The 20,670-nt window shown below is 40.8% G+C and overlaps 1 protein-coding gene across 2 annotated transcripts in view; it reads right to left on the bottom strand.

Annotated features, from left to right (window-relative positions):
* The window catches only part of GALNT18 (polypeptide N-acetylgalactosaminyltransferase 18), a 209,854-nt gene that overhangs the window by 61,438 nt on the left and 127,746 nt on the right, over nucleotides 1-20,670 (bottom strand). For both annotated transcript variants that reach the window (XM_041485550.1, XM_041485540.1), the window contains exons 5-7: nucleotides 12,756-12,939; nucleotides 11,634-11,831; nucleotides 8,725-8,839 (exon numbers count right to left, since the gene is read on the bottom strand). In XM_041485550.1, coding sequence (XP_041341484.1) covers nucleotides 8,725-8,839; nucleotides 11,634-11,831; nucleotides 12,756-12,939 — 497 coding nt within the window. The remainder of the gene's footprint in view (nucleotides 1-8,724; nucleotides 8,840-11,633; nucleotides 11,832-12,755; nucleotides 12,940-20,670) is intronic.

The raw sequence follows: 20,670 nt of genomic DNA, 5'->3' as shown, positions 1-20,670 counted from the left end.
TTTTACATTAATTGTGCCTTCATAAAACACTCTCATTGAAAACCTAATACATGCAAAGATTCTTCCCAAATTAAATTGTCATTACTTTTCTTCCTCTTTTAGCTAATTGCTTCATTATGTACTTTTTAAATTGTTTTGTTCTGCAGGGATTAATTTTGCATGTATCTTCATGAGCTATGAAACTTTCACAGTGTGCTGTTAAACTATGCATGGTGTGCTGCTGAACTGCAGGAACCACTCTCCACCTGTGTCACTTGGAGGTAGCACGTGTCAAGGGTCACTGAAGGCTTATGGCTCCATTCAGTTCTCTTCCAAGCCTGTCTATCTCATTGCCAGGCACAATAAATAACCCACACATCAATCACTACATTGCCAAATTTAAGTTATGAACTGGAAGCAAAAGAAATCACTTTTTTGTCTTACAAAGCACAAAAGTAGGAGACTGAAAAACAGGACCACCACTGGTTTAGTATTCATGGAGCAATGTACTGTGCTGGCCATCTTTTATGGCTTTACCTTTCTCTCCATTACCACAGCTACACTTAGCTTGATCAGTCTTGTTAATCTTGCACTGTGCCTAAAGACCTGATCATAAAATACAACATTCTGTGTTGGGAGGTGTTATGAATAAAAAGTTACCTATTTTTGTTTAAGGTTACAGAGCTAAAACCGGTTGGACCAATTGCTGTCAAATTAGCTTCATTGTTAAGAGTTCTTATTTAATTGCCCGTCAATGGTTGGTGATTTAGCCACTGTCCTCCCAGGGCTTGCCCTGGAGCTACACCTGGACAGGCAGCCCAGGAGAATAGGAGTGGCCTGAGACCACGTATGCAGATGAGGAATGCACTGCTCCAAAAGTTTCCCAGAAAAACCCCTAAAAAGAACGAGCCAATATAGAATTAGGGGACCCTAGGTGATGTCTAAGGACGGGCGCGCAGTCCAGTACCTGCTTGGATCCTTTTTGCTTCTCACCCTGACCTGAAAGGATGTTCACTAAGGAGGGGACCCGAAGTGTTGGACTGAAAAGTAGGAATCTGCGAATCTCCCGTGAGGACGCAGTCCCCAGCTCTGCCTGCAGACCAGCGGACAGAGCTGCATCACCCTCCTCCTCCGTGCCACTCTTGGGGACAGCGGCGGCGTGGGCGCGACCCGTCGATTTCTCCCCACCTGAGCTGAATCTCTTTAATAAAGGCATTAAAAAGGAGAAAGATCTCCTGCCCATTTATTTCAGGAGGGACCCACAAAGATCATCAAAGTTCAGTTCCTGGCCCTGCACAGGACACCACAAGAATCACACCATGTGTCTGAGAGAGAGCATTGTCCAAACACTTCCTCAACTCTGTCAGGCTTGGTGCGGTGACCACTTACTTCCCTGGGGAGCCTGTTCCAGTGCCCAGCCACCCTCTGTGAAGAATCTTTTCCTAATATCCAAGCTAAACCTCCCCTGACTCAGCTTCAGGCCATTCCCTTGGGCTCTGGTGCTGGTCATCACAGAGAAGAGGTCAGGTCTGCTCTTCCTCTTCCCCTCACGAGGAAGCTGCAACTGCAGTGAGCCTCAGTCTCTCCTCCCCGGCTGAACAGAACAAGTGTCCTCAGTCCCTCCTCACACAGCTTCCTCTCCAGACCCTTCGTCATCTTCACTGCCCTTCTTTGGACACTGTCTGACAGTTTAATTTCTCTTTCAGTAGTAGTAACACCCAAAACTGCCCCAGCGCTTGAGGTGAGGCCGCTCCAGCTCAGAGCAGAGTGGGACAATCCCTCCCTTGGCCGGCTGGCAATGCCGTGCCTGATGCCCCAGGGCAGGGCTGGCCCCCCTGGCTGCAGGGCACTGCTGACCCGTATTCCCCCTGGGACAATCCCTCCCTTGGCCGGCTGGCAATGCCGTGCCTGATGCCCCAGGGCAGGGCTGGCCCCCCTGGGACAATCCCTCCCTTGGCCGGCTGGCAATGCCGTGCCTGATGCCCCAGGGCAGGGCTGGCCCCCCTGGCTGCAGGGCACTGCTGACCCGTATTCAGCTTGCCATCCACCAGCACCCCCAGGTCCCTTTCCACAGCACTGTAGCCCAAATTCTATCAGCATTATTAAAGCCTGAGGCAAGAGCTCCTGAAGAATTCCCTGTTCAGCCAGGTCTTTTGCCTCACTTGATTGACTTCAACATAAGGTGGTGTCACACACATAAAGTATCTGGCCTTCACACCTGTGACCTGAACACGCTGGATCCATCCTGGTGGACCCATCTCAGTCATCTACTCACTTCTGCACCACCACAACAACCCCTTGCTCTCCCTCACTCATCTTCTGCTAATCTTTGTTAGATTACTAAATCAGTCTTGCAATATTAAAATCACTCAATGAAATTGAATTCTAGAGGAAAGCCACAAATATGGAATCTTCCCAGCTTAGACCATGAAGACTTGGAATATCAGAAGGTACAATGGCAATGACACTATGCCATGACTTGAAAGTGCAGAAGGGCGTTAAACATGAGGCTAATAATGCACTAATTAACTTGCATCTCACCTGAGTCCATTGATTTGTAAGCGTACATTGAGTTAAACTGTTTTACTATTTCCCATACCACTATAAATAACAATTTCCTCTCATAAAACATCAATATATCTGTATTACTTCCCAGTTGGTAATGTGCAACTACACATGCACAGTTGGTGAAAAAACATTTGTGAGAAATCTCCAAGTGCCTCCTCATCCTTCCTTGCAGGGTGTAGTGATGTCCTGTGTTAGCTGCTGCTGTAATACTTTTCTTTCCTGTGGGAGCAGCTAATAAAATGTTCTCTCCCCAGAAATAGCAAAACCACAAAACTGATTCACTGGTAAGTATAATTACACATGCTGTAGCTGCAGATTACCTGCTGAGGCATTCATGAGAAGAACAGAGGGAAAAAACAATTTTTCCAATGTAGGAGTGACTGAAATCAGAACAAGCCAAAAAAAGACAGTAATGTCATGACTGGCAGAATTTGGAGGCATGACAATTACTTATTTTATTCTCAATAGAGCCTTTCTTTTTTAACCTGTTGGAATTACAATCCTGTAAATAGAGAATTTTAGTCTGTGTCATCTTGGGATTCAAATTGTTGACACAGTGAGGTACTTTGCAAAACAAAATTAACCTCAGGAATAATCCTGTGCACACTGATAAGCTGTTACACAGGGTGCTAGGCAAGTACTAATGCCATACTTCCACTGCTAATTAATTATTTTTGTCTTGGTGAAAGTGTGAGCTATGAAAAGCATTGGCTGCATCTTGTAAGAAGTAACTTTTGGTCAATCTTTACAAATTTTTTCTTTCAGACTTCAATCTAGAAATAGTCTCCTCTTAATTCACAAAATGGATAAAAAGCAAAATAAACTTCTCTCTATTTAAAGCTGTACAAATTGAAAGAGAAATCATTATATGAAAAAGCAGTATTTAAAAGTCATCTCAGAGTAACAACTAAGGATATTTCTATTTTTGGACTTCTCAGCTCTTTGCCTTTACACATCACCAACCTTGTACTGTTGAGCAGCACTTGTGATCACATACTAAGGATATTTTCTGTAGAGCAAATCGTTCCCTAGTGGCAAAGGATATTGGCCTTCTTACTGAAAACAAGCTAAAAACATGGCTTTAAGACTACAACAAATGGTGATAGCTGCAAGTGCAGGAACGGGGAACGTCTTGATTAATTTTCCTGAGGCATACCCGGGGAAGATCTGCATTGCTCAGTGGAGTGCCAGGAAGGGAGGCCCAGCAGCAAGAACAGAAAGGGACACCAGGCACACATGGCACATCCCACTACTCCCTCTCCATGCAAACAGTTCCACAACACAGCAGCTTGGTGAAAAATCCCTTCATCTTCTTTGTTCCTTTCCTGACATTTCTACCTCTTGCCACAGCAGCCTGTCAATCTGCCTAACGAAACAGTTTGTGAGGCAGCATGGTAAATCGCTAACTGATAAAATTAACCCTGCATTTGAAAGATAAAAGTTTACTGAAGCAGAGGTGTTCAGAAGGCAGCAGGTGTGGAGCAGACCACTGTGCTGGCAGGGCCAAAGCACTGGTGAGCTGCTGCAGGAATTAGAACAAGAGCATGGCAAGGAGAAGGAGAAAATGTAACCTAGTGTAGCCTATGTGCTGTGAAACTTCACTCGAGCTTGAACACTGTTGGTGCAGTTTAACATTATCCTCATCCTAAACCCAAAACACAGCACTGTACCAGCTACTAGGAACAAAATTATCTCCCAGATACGCCCAGAACAACTGTGCAAAGGCTTTCATTAACAAAATCAGACATCTATTTACGTGCAATATAGTCATCGTTTCATGTAATTTATGGCCTGTGTAAGGAACACTGACAGGTAAAATTGCTGGAAACTTCTAGGTAAAAAGGATAAAATGTTTCCATATAAATGTGGAGATTTGAGGCCAAGTGGAAGTATCTTCACTTGCTTGTGATTAACAAAAAGAACACTATCCCAAGGACAATATTGTAAGAAATATCTCAGGTGAGAAACAATCAGGATACACACACACTGTGGCTGGAACATGTAAGCAGCCATCAGTTTCTATGCACCAAATGGCAGAGACTCACTTAACTAACAGGTAATGAAAAATCATGATCCCAGAAGTATGTTGTGGGGGGGAGGTTAAAGATAAGTAATACCCAAAAACACATTAAAAAACCCCAAACAAACAACAAACCAAGACCCACCCCAAAACTAACAAACAAGTAATAACTTCTGGAATTTAAAAACAATAGATCAGAGAGAGAGAGGCATGAGAGACTTCACATCTGCTTGCTTTGCCACAGAGGGACCCTAATGTATGGAAAATACCCCAAAGAACACTGGGACTATTTTCTGCTCAAATGACTCATTTCTCCATCTCTATTCATTAACTGCATTCCTCTAGTTCTCCACCATCAGAAACAGCATCAGCTTCACAAAAAGTCTAGAGAAATCACCAGACCAGCAAGAAATGAAGCAATTAATTTCACTACAGCAATACACTGTACAAGAGTAGTGTCACACTCAGTCTAACTATAAATGCAATTTTCCTCCTGGGTCAGCTGATGTAAAGTCCTGATATACTATTTAGTTGGAACAAGACCCAATCCTTTTCCCTTAAAGAGCTTTTACCTTCTAATAGATTTTCCTCTTACCCACTTAACAGGGTCATTATATCCTTGTGAACACAAATTCATCTGCAAGCACAAAGTCTTTGTGACACACAGAATTACTCTAAGTCAAAGCCCGGGCTTGCATTCCCATGAGTCTGATGATGACTTAGTCTGGGACCTGAGGGAAATCACTGAGTATTTGCTAGGGCATTCCTAAAAGTGTCACAAATAACTTGTAATAGATATCTGGGAGCTTTATCAAGCATGTAGGTTGCTTTAAAAGACAAAAGAATTGCTACAGGGCTGCTTTTGATAGAAAATCTTCTTCTGACTTCAGTAGGAATTGGAAGAGGCCTTTAAGAAGCCTACGGCAAACTAGACTTGAACCATCCAAAGCAGAATCTGACTGAATGCATCCAATTGCAGAGGATTCTGTCTAGGGGCTTCCACAGCCACAAGAACTGCTTGTGCAGGCACAACCCAGAAGCGGAGCTCAAATGACACTGAGAAACACCAGCCTCACACTCACATTCTTTTTCCACTTTAAGGCAGTTACCAACACACTTCCTGCTTGGTCACATGGATAAGAATGTGATTCCAATTTGACCTCTAAATGCAATCTGGTAATTTAAAAGCACACTTAAGTCCATTCAATTGGGAATGATTGAATGAAAAAGAAGCACCACTCATCCTAACCTGAATTTACAAATATGATGCTTCTTCACAGTAAATGAATATTTTAAAATCCCACTTAAAGTGATTGAACTGCTCAAAGTGGATTCTGTCAAGTCTTGCATCAACCAGCCTGCATTTTTTTGTCTCATGGGGCATATAAATAGGTTTACAAGAATACGTTTGGTCGAAGAGTAAATAAAGAGTTTCTTCTAAGAATCAAATGCATTCATGTTTTGAACTCATCTGCCAGCTTCTAGCTCAAGGCAAAAGATCTCTATTAATATTTATTTAGTAATATGTGTTTAGTATTTTACAAATGCTGTTACAAATCCACAGACAAGGGTAAAAATCTCAGAAGTTAAAACACTATTCCAAATCAGAGACTGACAGAGCTGAGTAGCAGCTCTGAACAAATTCAGAATCAAGAGAATAATCCTCCAAAGTCCTGTTTTCTATGGCTTGTTATGGTTTACCAACAATGGATACTTCAAATACAGTTTCCAATAGTTGATGGTTTTCTTGCACTCATGTAATACAAATAACTAGATATTTGTGCAGATGATGAGGTGAAAAACATAACTCCTGGGTGAGGATAGTGGGGAAAGTCTCCATTTGTCAGGGTTTAGTTCCTCACAGTAGTTTTACACTTCTGGAACAAAATCAGTAATATAAGGACACAGGACCATGTTCTACTTACTGTGTTTAAGATAAACAAGTAGCTCAAATTATCCTAACACATGCTATTTCTGAAGTAAAAAATAAACTCCCCAGTTCCTCTAGATGTTTGCTCTTACAAGCTTATGCATAAAATTTCCCTAGCAGGTAACTGTGAACAGACAGTGTCTCCCTGTCCATTATCCTGAATGATAATGCTTTTCATTCAGGATAACGGACATTCATTTTTCCAGCAGAATACTAGAAAAAATCTAGATACTCCTTAAAAAAAAGGAAAATGACAATGAAAGAGGAGGTACAGTGAATAACATATAGTCACACATTGGAGAGCAGCATTTTAAAATGGAAACATTATTTATTGCAATTATAATGTAGTTTTTGTAGAACAATGACTATTTTCATTAAGGCATTCGTCATCAACCCCACAGTTGAAAGTGACACAAGTAATCTAGAGATGTTCCAGTGCCCAACCACCTTCTGAGTGAAAAACCTTTCCCTGATATCCAACCTAAACTTTCTGTGACACAACTTCAGGCCATTCCCTCGGGTCCTGTCACTGGTCACCAGAGTGAAGAGATCAGTGCCTGCACCTTTCCCTCCCCTCGTGAGGATATTGAAGACCACAATGAGGTTTCCCCTCATGGAGTCTCATCCTCGTATGATCTCAGACACACATAAGGATTGTGAGAAGAGCGTTAATAAACTATTAAACAATCTGTTTATTACAGCTCTGTAATTTGTTTTCATACTGCCAGATCCAAGCCAGCATAAAGGCAAATAAGGCAGCATATGTTCTGGTACCTTGCACACTACAATCTGTTACAGATGAGAGTATTTTATGTAGGTCAGGCACTGCTTCCCTGGAGACAGAGAAAAAGCCACAAGGAAATCAGAGCAGTGTCGGGCCTTATTCCAGTGATCCAGCCTACTCCAAAATTTCAATTATGTATTATGTACAAAATTTCAATTACATATCATGTACAAAATTTCAATTATGCAGAGATTGTGTCTCTCTGGTCTTGTCTATCAACGTATCAACAATCAACTCCTCCAAGGCTAGGTACTGCAGGCCAGCCAGGGTACATCTCATGATGCAAACCAAGAGAAAAAACTCCTTGCATTCACGAGGAAACAATAATTTTTTGTCAGTTGTAAAAAGAACAGGGAAATCAAAGCGACGCTAATTTTCAACTCATTGCAACACTGAGCTGCAAAGTAAGTTTTTGGGAGCAGAAGGCAGCTCTCTGCCCTTACAGTGAGAAGAACAGTGTTATTAAAAGAAGCAGTCTTGCATTTCTCTCTCCCTTTCCTTAAAAAAGTGCTCTTCTGTAGCTGAAAGGGGGTCTGTGCTTCAGTCCAGCTGAAAAAACTCCTTAACAGCCAGAAGAAAAAGAATTTCATGAAACCAGAAATAAAAATGAGTATTTTTTGTTATATCTTGCTGTCTCCAGAGATAATTCTATATTCTTTCAGTAAGTTCCTTTTTTTTTTTTTTGCTATTGTACAACAGTATGTTTTTATTCTGGCAACTAAAAGGCTCAAAACACAATGTTACCTTTCCCTTACATTCCTAGCAGGGTTCAGAACTTAGTTTTATAACACACCACACCACACCATTTTTCATTACCATTATCTACCTAAGAATTCCACTCTTATCAAAAACCTGAGATTTTCTCAAAGAGAACAGAAAGGTATTTAGCTGTGAAGAGATCTAGAAAGAAGTACACAAATCACACACAATACTGCATTATAGTAAACAGGTGAAGAGTGTACAGTGGAAAAAGAAAATACATGCACTTATGCACATTATGAATACCTTAATTCCCTTCCACCTGGAAGGCAGCATAATTGCCTCTATAGTCTACTTTGCTCCACAGTGATTTTCCTAATTTAAATAAACCAAGCAATCTAGAAAGGTTTTTCCCATCACACCTGTGAGAAACTATTCTCCTTACTGAGTCTGGGATCACAGGTAAGCAGGGAGATTTAGCTATCAACTCTGCAAAATTCTAGCACTGTTAAAAGAACAATCCTAAATTCTGTACTTCTACCCTTGTCCCAGATTAAGTTCTGTAAAGAGAGCTATTGCTCTTTTTCTCCTCCTCTCTCCTCAAATAAATTTACATGTCTGCAGAGCTGTGGATCTCCTTTTCATGCCATCATCCATGTTTTGGACTGCTTTCCCCTCCCTGCAATAAGAAGCAAGCTATATTTTAAATGTAAGCCACCAGTATTGGCTAATTCTTTTCCTTACCCTGATTCCGAGCTCCACGTTCTCTCCTCCATACACTTCCATGCCTTCATCCAGTAATCCAATCTCTTGGAAGTATTCTCTATCTACTATGAAGCATCCAATCAATGCAGGACTTCTGGAAGAATAAATCATCAGCAACCAAAATTAGCAGATAAATTATGGAGAATTTTATTATTCAGACACTGGTTGTATTTATCATTGCTAGGTAAAATGATGCAGCAAAACAGATTCTTAAAAAAGGATTTCTCAAAGAGTTTTATTGAGCCTTGCCTTCTAATATTCCTAATTCTAAAGTGAAATGAACACTATTGAAGGAAATTAGAGTCGAATTATTGGACATAAATATTCACCAGAGCAGTAGGGATTTCAGTGCTAGTAGTGTGAGATCCTGGAGCCCCAATTTTGTTTCTGAGGCACCAGCCAGTGTAGTCTCTGTCCCTGCTAAGTCCTCAAGTCTCTTGTCTGTGACAATTGCAAATGATACCCATAGATGTGCAGTTCTTTGTGTTTATCCAGAAGCCAGGTTCAGCTAGAGCTAAAAAAATTGTGTCTGTAAGCTTACCTAAAAAAAGAGATTATTTCTTGAATAGGATCATCCAGATAAGTTTTTTTTTAATACAGAATCAATAAAAGTCTGCCTTTACCAGCATAGTGTAACATTAGTCCCTTGTCCTGAGCCAAATCTAGGCACATCACCTGGCTTCACTGGATCAGTAAGCTCTATTTATGTCAAGGTGTGAACCAACCAATTTTTACTATACAGGACCAATTGTAATGAGGTAAGAGTTCGGCCACAGAGGGTACAATTTTACCTTATGAGTGGAGAAGGATACAGAGTCATTTAGCCTTTTCATTTTTCTCCTACCTTATAATCCACAATTGCAAGAAATAAATATGTCTTTTCAGATTATTATGCTGCTATCAGGCACTCTGGTAATGACAGGATATTAATTAGTAGTACAGGGGAAATCACCTTGCTTTTATTGAGAACACTCAAGCTACAGCTAGTGGACACATCTGCTTTCAAACAGATCATAGGCTGTCTTAATCACAAATTGTACAGTTCTACAGAAATCTATATATTAATGCCTCCAAGTGCTATAGTACCTGCTTTATAACAATGAATGACCATTTTTGATGTATTTATTAATGAAGAAAATAGCAGTTAACGTCAATACAAAACTTATGCTTCTTTTATGATAAGATGCTTTTGCTTTTATTGTTGTTTTTAAGTATTTCTCAGTGAACCTGCTTCCCTTTGCTATAATTCTAAAAGGATAATGGAGGAATGATAGAAACCATCCATCAATACACATGGCTTTGTTTGTTGGTGTGTTTGTTTTAATTATCCAACACACACACGCAGCATATTGCACTAAATTAAAAAAAATGTGCCAGGGAAAGAGCTAGGGAACAAACCTGAAATTCATAAAGGACACTCACTCCCCAGTCCTCATATGGAACAGAGTTTGGGGGTAAAGTGGAAAAATATATTCACTGATTACTTTGTGTTTCAATACTTTTAATTTTAAAAATCATAATAATTACTCTACATAATTAATCGCAGGACCATAGAATGGCTTGGGCTGGAAGGGACTTTAAAGATCATCTCATTCCAAACCCCAGCCACGAGCAGGTACATCTTCAAATAGATGAGGTTGCTCAGAGCCCCATTCAGCCTGGCCTTGAACACTTCCATGGACGGGACATCCACAACTTCCCTGGGCAACCTGTTCCAGTGCCTCACCACCCTCACAGTAAAGAATTTCATCCTAATACGTAACATAACCCTGCTCTCTTTCAATTTAAAGCTGTTCCCTCTTGTTCTGTCATTACCTACTTTTGTCCCTTACCAGCTTTCTTGGAACCACCATTTAGGCACTGGAAGGTGCTGTAAACCTGCCGAGAGCCTTTTCTTCTCCAGGCTGAAGAACACAAACTCTCTCAACCTGTCTTCACAGGAATGTTTTTATAGCAGTAACAGAGTTCATTAACAGCAATAACTATTTCTAATGATGTGGAAATTATCACCCCTTTTTACATTTGTCTGTAGCAAACCTGTTCATTTTTATCTCCTGCTTTGCAATTCTAAGTCCTGTTCATGGGCCAGTGCAGTTCAGAGAGTGTTAACTGACAGAGCCTGAGACAAGTGTCTGCCTGTAAAGACAGAGATACTGGATGAAAAATAGCTGCAAGTGCTATTTGAGGTTCTGCTTCTCAGGTGGTGAAAACAGCGTTCACACTTTCTTTCTGCAGGGAGCTAGAGCACAGGTACCAGTGACCTTGGAATGAATGTGTATCTACAAGAAAAGCCTGTAATCTCAGCAGGGCTGCTCAGTGGGTTCAGAGGCTACTACTCCCCTTCCTGAGACAAAGGTATGGCTCTGTACCAGCCTAACAACACTCTGGACATGATAAGAAAGTACAGACCCAGATTGTCCCAAAGCAAGGACCCGATAGAGCCTTTGCTCACAGTGTCAGTGACCAAACATTAACTCCTAGGACACAGCACGGCTGTACACCTATGTGACAACATTATAAAGAATACAGTTGTCAGATCAGCTCTGCTTATATAATGTAACTGCAAAGAAAATTCCATTTCTGGCCTATAAGCATTAAATTAGCAGGCAAGACATTTGGAGAAAGCAGTGCTGCTGAGCAGCCCTGCCTACATTCCACTTGGGCAGGAAACCTATTTAAAAATATCTACTGAAAACTAAAGTTTCCTTTAAAAACCTTTAAAAATGTCAGCCAAAACCAAGAGTTTTCTTGATGACTGTGTAAGCATCAAGGACATTTAAGTATTTGAAGTTTACAGTCAGTAAAAGCTATTACATAGCTGAGCCCACTCACCCCCTGTCACACCCAGGAGAGCTTTGCCAGTGACACTGGAATTTAGGCCACGTTACCTTATTGGAGCAGTTGTGTTCTCGAGTTTCCACCAGGACTTAGGAGGGTTCAGATACCGGCACCACAGCTCCCAGTCAAACCCTTGTGCTGAGAGGGGATACTCCTCTATTTCAAAATTATCATACTTAATGTTATCGAATGATGGAGAAATTACTCTTTTTCTGTTTTCTTTTATCCTGGTGAGCACTGGTTCAGCCCTAAAAATAAATAAATAAATAAATAAATAAATACAATGTTAAAATCACACCAATACAAGCACAGCACTGATGGAAATCATAGAGTAGTTTGGTTTGGAAGGAGCCCTTAAAGATTATTGAGTCCACCACCAAACAAACAATAGAACAGCTAATGCCATATTTTTCAGAAAGAAAATTCTAAAGCTGTCACCCATTCAGAGCCCTCTCTGCTTCGAGATGGAGTTTTGACAATGCAGGATTTGCCCCAAAATAACACACTGCAACATATTCTCTAGGATACCCTGTTGTTAACCTTGATTTGAGCTGGTGGATGGAAGAAATGAATATCTGCATATCATAGAGCATTTATACCCTTGCTACCAAGTAACGATAACTTCAGGCTCTCAACATTATCAAGGACATCAGGATCAGAGTTAATAATAGATCTATCCTAGAGACAGAAGCTCCTGCCTTCTTGACATCATTTTTACTTGAGGAGCAAGGAAGATATTCAATCCAGCCTGAAAAAGTTAAAATACATTATTTTAGTTATGTTTACATTTGCAGACTGGCCAAAATAACACTTTTTTTACACTGCAGAACATAAAAGGAACATAGTATTTTTTTAATGAAAAGAAGATACATTCACCCTCATGGACAAAGGGCTACATTACTGGAGGAGATTATTAATGTGCAGTTTTCTAATACGATTTAACTACATTGTAATTAGATCAGCACATTACTCAAACCATAAAAACGGATCTAGATCATATTACACAATACAACCACGTTTTTCCTGCTTGCGTCCATGATTATGTCTGAATTTTCATGAAAAAGCTCAGAATTCTAACTCACCCTCTAAATGCAAGAGGAATGCCAGTCAGTAACTTAACACCAGTGCTTGGAAAAGGTCCCTGGCTCAGAGAAATTGAAGGAGGCACATACCAACCCACATTGAATTCCACGTGGGCATCGAAGAGAGCGACGACCGGCGCTGTGGCTGCTCTCCAGCCGCTGACCCGGGAGCGGATCAGCCCCTCCTGCTTGCTGTGCCGGACAACCTTGATGAAACCAGGCTTGTGGGCATTCACCTCATCAACGTACTTCTGCAGCTTCTCCTTCAGCTCCTCTGTAGAAGGGGAAGAATTAGGTGTTAGCAAGAAATGCCAGCTTGACAAGATGTAAAAATCTGTTCTTTCTGTCGTAGATGAGCAACCCCCATCCAGGGAATAATGTGCTCTGACTCCATGATTCCAGAAGGCTGAACAAATGCTTTATTAAGCTATATTATATTACACTAATACTATATTAAAACTATAGTAAAGAGATAATACTACTACTAAAGAAAAACCCATGACGGTCTCAGACAGTCACAACACAGCTTTGACCCAAGTGGCCGATCAATCCAAACAACCCTCACCGGTGTCCAGTTAACAAATCACGCCTGGTAAACAATCTCCATAACAAATTCCACATGTGCCAAACTACAGGCACAGCAAGTAGAGATGAGAATTGTTTTCTCTTTCTTCTTTGAGGTTTTTCACTGCCTTCCCCAGGAAAAATCCTGGCAGAGAAAATTATATCTCTCTCTGTTCAGAGAATCTGAATACCACACTTTCAGTAAAACAGGAGTAGCCTTTACACAGCTGCTCAGAATTCTCAAATAGTCAGTCTAGAAGGAGGCAAACTAAAAGGAGGCAAACAAAAAGGAGAAGGACCATGAATTATATAGCAATAAAAAAAAAAAAAAATCAGATATAACTATTTAGCCTACATGACTGCCATCAGAATCCTGGCACTGTTTAACAGTGACATGCCAGAAAATGAAGTGTCATGGCTACGTAAGAGAATATTATATTACTGTAACAATAAACAAGGCACCTGTCTTATATTTCCAGGAAAAAAAAAAATAAAAAGCCTAAGTATTTTCCATGAACCTTCTCTACCAATATTTCAAGAAAAAAAGAGAAGAATAAAATGCATTTTTCTTCCTCTTTCCATTTTTCTTTCTCAACTTTGACAACTGGTTTCTGTCCCGACTAAAAAATTCAACAACTTTTGCTCTTAGAACAGACCAGTAAAAGCTCTAGAGAAGAATCATTGCTAATTAAAATATAGTAACTCTTAGATCAACAGCTATTATATCTCTGGTTTAAAGACCACTGCATGAGAAAATACAATATGTGGAGTATAAATATTGTGTTCACAATTGTTATTAACTGAAAACACTGTTCAGTTTATTCTTTATTAGCTCTCCTATGTTCTATCTACATTATGGTATCACTCAGAATTCCCTTTATGACAATAAATTCCCTTTATTCTGAATCTCTCACAAATCCAGGAATGTCTTTGCTCTGATGCAGAATAATGCTCCTGTGGCTATAATGCTATTCTGGGCATTATCAAATCTGCATTAAAGCTCAATGCTGACTGTGAAAACTTGAGCAATCCACTTAACTTCTCCCGAGGAACAGGTTCCCCAGGGAAGTGGTCACAGCACCAAACCTGCCTGAGTGCAGGAAGCATTTGGACAACCCTCTCAGATACATTCTCATATGAATTTTGGAGTGTCCTGCCATCGAGCCTAGACAGCTTCTCAAACCATCAGCCTTCCATTCTGGGAGCTGGTCACCTCAAACAGATCTGGACAACTGGCATGCTAGAATGGGTAATGGCACAGAAAATTAAAAGCAAGCACACTTTGCGAGCCATATTAAACATTCATCCTTGGAAAGGCAGGTGTGTCCTCTCCTGACCTGACAGAACAGAGCTCATCAAGTACAAAGACTCCTAAAGTTCATCCCTTTTTGTAAAGACTCTTGCACATCCACCATGTGTGATGCAGCTGGGTTCTCAGGACTGTGCATGCCATGTACCTTTGTGTCAATGAACTCCACATGAAATGAGAATACCACAGAAAAGTCCTGATACTTACAGGTTTCATAAAAACAAGAACTAAAAAGAAATAGTCTGCTGATCATGTCCATCACAATATTTATACTGCACAATATTTTAGGAATTGATTGGATATATTCCAAAAATTTTCAACATTACATTGCCAATATCTATTTGTTTGTCTGTGACTGCATCACCTGGAAAAAACAATATGAAACACATAGCATAAAGCACTCTTCTCTTTTCTATTAGACTTGCTGCTTATTGATCAATATGTTTTTTCTCCTTTATGAAGTAAAAAAACACCCACATTAATTTCTTTCATGCTTGTGCCAAATCACATGTTCTTACTGCTTACCCCCTAACACACAGAGATTTGTAGCAAGCACAGAACTATCAAACCAACCACTAGCTAACAGCACATTAAATTGAAAAAAAGACATTTATGGTACTGTAGTTCTATGCACCTAAAAATAGTACAAACCCATTCTCTATTCCCAAAATGCAACACTGCAGAGGGTGAATGTCAAAACATGAGGATTAAAGCTTTGTTCTTTGTGTAAGTGGCTGCTCACAGTTTTGCAATACCAGGAGGCTTTATTTGCCACAACAATGCAGCATCCACTGAGGATAAAAGATGTGAAAGGAAAGCAGGCTCTAATCAGGACTCGAAAATCAGTAGCCTTGACAGAGTCATTGCTCTCTCAGTCACTCCATTTCAGTAAGTGGGCTATTCTTACTGCTGCCTTACACATTTCCTAATGTGGACTGACTTTAGAAGCTTGAGTAAACACAAAATCTATTTCACAGCTAGGTGTAGAATGGAAAGAGATGGAAATGGAACAGAACCCAAACCTTGGCTTGCCACCAGCATGACTTCAGCTGCACATTAGAGCTGTGAAACTTACTAGGAAGTGCAGCTCTTTGCAAATGAAGTGGATGGCCTGAGAGCATCTCAGGGGAACCCTGGAGGCTTTCCCGTGGTCAGTCAGCATGGAGGAACCATCCCCTGGGCTTCAGGATCACCTCAGGAGACAGAGCAGTAGTTTGCAGTCAGGCACTTTCTGGCCTTTGTTATTTAAAACAGATCAGCTTTGCTCTGCAAAGGCAGAGTGCTGAGCAGAGCATTATGTGCACCCTTTGTCTTACAAGACCTATTGGGCAGATTCTCCCAGAAGAAAAGATAAGGCTGTAAAAAAAATGGATTATTTTCACTCAGCCACACAACAGAGACAACATGCTGATGAAGTTTAGAAAGTCACATTTTTGGAAAACACTTTAAAGATGCCCTAGCAAAAGAGTTGAGTCAGTTTTTTCCCCATGCATTCCATGTCTTCCTGAGTTTTACATGAGAAATCTGAGTTCAATTGTATTTGACAGTTTTAGAGCACCCAGTCCAACTGGCCTGAATGATGGGACTCTCCCCCCAGAACTATTCATACACTTTGCTGTGGCTCTGATGGTCTTCAGCAGTATCACTTTAATCCAAGTTTGGGGGTTTTTTCCACTTCAAGATATGTTGCCTGAAAAATAAACAGGCTTTTTCATTAATTATTGTGCTTCACAGCTTTATGTCACCATAGGGAGGAGACAGGGAATAGCAAATGTGTCATCTTCAATACACTGTTGATTCAGTGTCTGATTATGGAAACAAACAGGCTTATAAAGATAGATACATTTGCCTTTCAGCACAGAATCTCTCAAATAAGGACTCAATTTGACTAAGCTGAATGAGGCTCTGCAATTGGAATGAAAGAGCAACCATAAATGGAATGGGAAAATGGCACTTGGAAATGTTGCACTCTACCACCTGTCTCTATATGGTACAGATGTCTGGAGAGCACAGCACAACTCTCCTCACAAACGTAAAAAACATAATTAGTGTGCCATAATTATGTTTAATATTAACATAATTAAGTTCAAACTCTTCTAAGAGGTTGTTTGTTTATTTTTAACAAATTGACAATGATTTTGTTTGTCAAGTTCCCCTACTCAGTATGACAAACAAGTGCTAAAGGATTCACAGAATTTTACCTTTTTAGGAAATGGCAGAAACTGGACAGGATGGAGCAAGGAAGGCATCAGCCACCCCATTTTCTAGAATGGAAAACCATCTACAGATCATGCTTTTCATCCAGCTGCATGAAGTGGGCTACCTTTTGTAAGCCTCTGTCCCTGCTAAATTGAGAAGTCAGCAGGCTCAATGCTCAGTGCTGTCAGGTGCCTCAGCCCCTTAGTGTCCTACAGCAGCTGTGGGTCTGGCCCCAGACTTCACATTTCAAAGTAATTAATACAAACAGCCTTGCCATAAATAACAAATTACTGCCTCACAGCAATGGAGAAGGAGCTTGAAGAACAGCTAATTAAGGCCAACTTTCAGTAACTTTCATCCTTTACCACACTCCCACTCTGAGTGCTTGAATGAGCTTGCATCTCTCAGAAAAACCACGTTTATGAAACCCCACACTGTTTGGCTGAGACATGCATTTTACTGACCTCCTTCTCAGCTGTAACTTTGACAAAAGAGCTAAAATAACAAATACATGAATAAAACAACACTCATAACATTCTGCACTTTCTAAAGCCTAAGAGTCCCTGCTGACTTTGCATGCTGCATGCTACTGCCATCTCTGCAAACCTTGTGCTTTTTCTTTAGGGAAATATTTATATTCATGTCAAAGGCCTGGGAATTACCATGTCCCTCTTTACCTGGGCCCTTGGCACAAACATGGCTTCTTTTACTCTGAAGGGAAGGAATTACTTTTCAATACAAAACTAGGTTTAAATTCGCAATTTGCCTCCTTGTGCCAAAAAACAGTGGATTGACATATTATATGAAAGGGGTAAAATCCTGCCAATTTGTTTTTTAATCTCCGTGTCTCGCTGAGCTGCCTAGAAGGCACACTCTGGTCCCCAGGTAAAGAAGAGTGTTGGATATTTCCTGGGATCATAAAGGACACTTCTAAAGGCAAATCATTACAGCACCTGCAATAATTATGCCTGCATTTGGAGCCAAGAGACTACTGGTCAGCTTGCTTCTGGCAAGGATCCCAGAGCCTTCCTGAATTCCCTATGCAGCAGGTCAGAACAGGATCCACTGCCCTGCAGGAAGGTGGAACAGCCACCTGGCACAGCTCAAGAAGTGGTTTCACCACAAGGGCTGCTGCCACACTGGAAACGTCTGTCTCATCATGTACATCTCACTTCTGCATGAAAGACCAGCAAACTGGCAAAAAGGCAGAATTCACACAAGCCAATTAATTATAAACCAAGGTTCTTCCATCTTCTTTACCCAATTATTTTTGGCTCTCAGGAACAGGAAGTGCTGCTTTTCCAACTTTAACATGTATTAACATAGCTAATTTACTTTCTGGCAAATAAAGAAAGCCTGTTATAACAGGTTTGCTGCAAAACCCCTCCTCTCTTCCTCCTAAGTCCCTCTGTAGGCAACCAGCCTGAATTCATGTAATAACTTGAATTCGTGGCAGCAGCTAGGCATATAAGAGAACCTGTTTTGTTACACTTTATCTAGTAGGACATGCGGATTACATCACTTTATTTCATATGCAGCTCAGTGCTTCATCATTTTTATTTTTCTTACCTCTGGTCCCTTATCTTTCATGCTTAAGTGATCACCTCTCATCTCTGTAGCAGAAGCAGATAATTCCAAATGGAAAATATTTATAACCAGACAGAGGCATGTCATTTGTAATGCACATGTGTACAGAGAATGTCTGCAGCAGAGGGTAACAAGGCTCAAGCAGATAAGGAGGGCCTGCTGTGCACACGTATTTAATAGCCCTGTGTTATCTGGTAATAGATAAACCACCCAGGGGAAATTACCAACATGATGCAAGGAACTGATCTGGACAGACATTAGAAACAAAACAGCAGTGGAGTCCTTCTCCTCCACTCCCATACCTAACTTGCACTATTGACAGAGATGCATAGTCTAATCTCAGAAGTTCAGGCTATCCACATGTAAAGATAGAGAGTGTAATGAACTTTTACAGTCACAACCTTTGCATTCAGCAAGCCCAAGTCCCAGCTGCTGTCAGACCTCCTCAGGTCTACTAAGATAAATTGCCTACAACAATCTGTTACAGCTCACATCTTGGATTACAAGCCAAGGGTTTCTTTAGCACGTGAACAGCACCCTTCTCCCACAGTAAAGGCAGGGAAAAGAAATGCATTTCCCCTCTTACCAACTCCCCGCCCCCCATTCTTTGATTGCCCAGGAGAATCTATACAGAGGAATGGGAAGTTTTCAAGGGGTTCAACAGGGGCTGCTTTGATCCATTCTCAGCTCCTTCACAAACATCCCTCTGCATTTCACTGAATCTTTGTGTAAGGTCTTGGGAATCCTACAGCAAAAGGACAACACACAGCAAATAAATCCACCTCAAAACAGCAATTGAACAGCTTCCAACAAAAAACAGGCTTTACAGAAGAAATCTGTGCCAGCAACTCTTCCTTGAGCCATCTAGCAGACATGTTCACTACTTAGGTACATTTTGGCTTTTTTCTAAATGATGCCTATTTCCAATCCCAGCCATGAAAATGGGATACCACACTTCAGATCATTAAGTCCTACATAGAAATATTGCTGTGTCTTAATAAATCCCAAAAAAGTATGGAAAGAACTAAGACAATTATCTTTTGGAAACTCTGACAGATCAACACTCTGTTATGGAGGAGGGGGATACAGAAGAAATAAATATTACAGCTGTTATTTTTGTTGCTACTAATCTTCTGGGGTAATGTCTTTATTACAAGGGTTGTAAGTCCCTTTTATTTCCCTTCTATTGTTTATTGAGTATTGTTTGAGTACACATCTGTGTATCTGTGTTCACAGCACTCGATTCATGTAAGGTGCATCCCATCTCAAGGATCACCAAGCCCACATTATAGCAGCAGTCTCCCAACACTTTGCAAAACAGAGACATAAATTAAGATGCCAGGTGAATCTCCAAGGTGACACCAGAAGTTGCAGAAGGGGAGGAATAGAACCTGTATCTCCCAAATCCCAGGGCTGTACATTATCACCCCACAATTTCCCTAAGGCTGTAATTCTGCATTTTGAGCTGTGGCCCATATGGCGCCCTGAGAATTCTGATTCAGAGCAGATTCAAGGGCTCTTCCACATCCCTGTGCCAGAATTAAGAGGCAGCTGATATCTGGGATCTTGCTATGTCAACAGAAATGCATTGCACCAAAGGAACTGAACACTGCCCTTCCATCCCACCAACAATGGGAGACTCACATGCTTACCTCTGAGTACAGAGCAAGTCTTACTAAAGAGAAGTGCTAGCATTTAGAGAGGAAAAAAAACCAAGTTTCCTCTCAGGTGAACATTCCAGCTCTTTAGGAGGCAAGGCAGGACTAATAAAAAGGCACAAAATGTCTCTTCTTAGATTGCCAGTCAGGTGTGCACGTGTGGAACATGCAAACACGGCAAAACACAGAACAGGGACTTGCCAAGTGCTGCCACCAGCCACACACAGACACCAGAGGGACAGAGGCTGCCATCTATCCCTTCAGGGCCATACCTAGAATCCTAGAAAGGTGCTTGAATTTCAAAGGATCTTTGTCCCCATCACATTTTCTGGAAAAATCCCTTCACCAGGATTTCTCTCCTGGGAAGCTAATAAGCCTCAGAGTAAAAGGAAAACAATATGAACTCATTTGCTTCTCCTGTGTTTTGTTGCTTTGGAATGTGGTTTGGAGATTGTTTATCCAACAGGTGGTTTCATATAAATTGTTTTTACTTATTGGCCAATCACAGCCAGTCTGTGTCGAGGCTCTGGAAAGAGTCATGAGTTTTTCATTAGCATCTTTCACCCTTCTGTCTGTATCCTTTCTGTATTCTTTTTAATATTATATAGATAATAAAATTATAAATTAGCCTTCTAAGAACGTGGAGGTCAGATCTATCATTTCCTTGCCTTCGTCAGGGTCCCAGAAA

Source organism: Pyrgilauda ruficollis, unplaced genomic scaffold (genome assembly GCF_017590135.1).
Source record: "Pyrgilauda ruficollis isolate IOZ18807 unplaced genomic scaffold, ASM1759013v1 scaffold119, whole genome shotgun sequence".
In the NCBI taxonomy this organism is placed as follows: domain Eukaryota; kingdom Metazoa; phylum Chordata; class Aves; order Passeriformes; family Passeridae; genus Pyrgilauda; species Pyrgilauda ruficollis.
The sequence above is the reverse complement of the archived record's forward strand: the minus strand, read 5'-3'. Positions and strand labels throughout refer to the sequence as shown.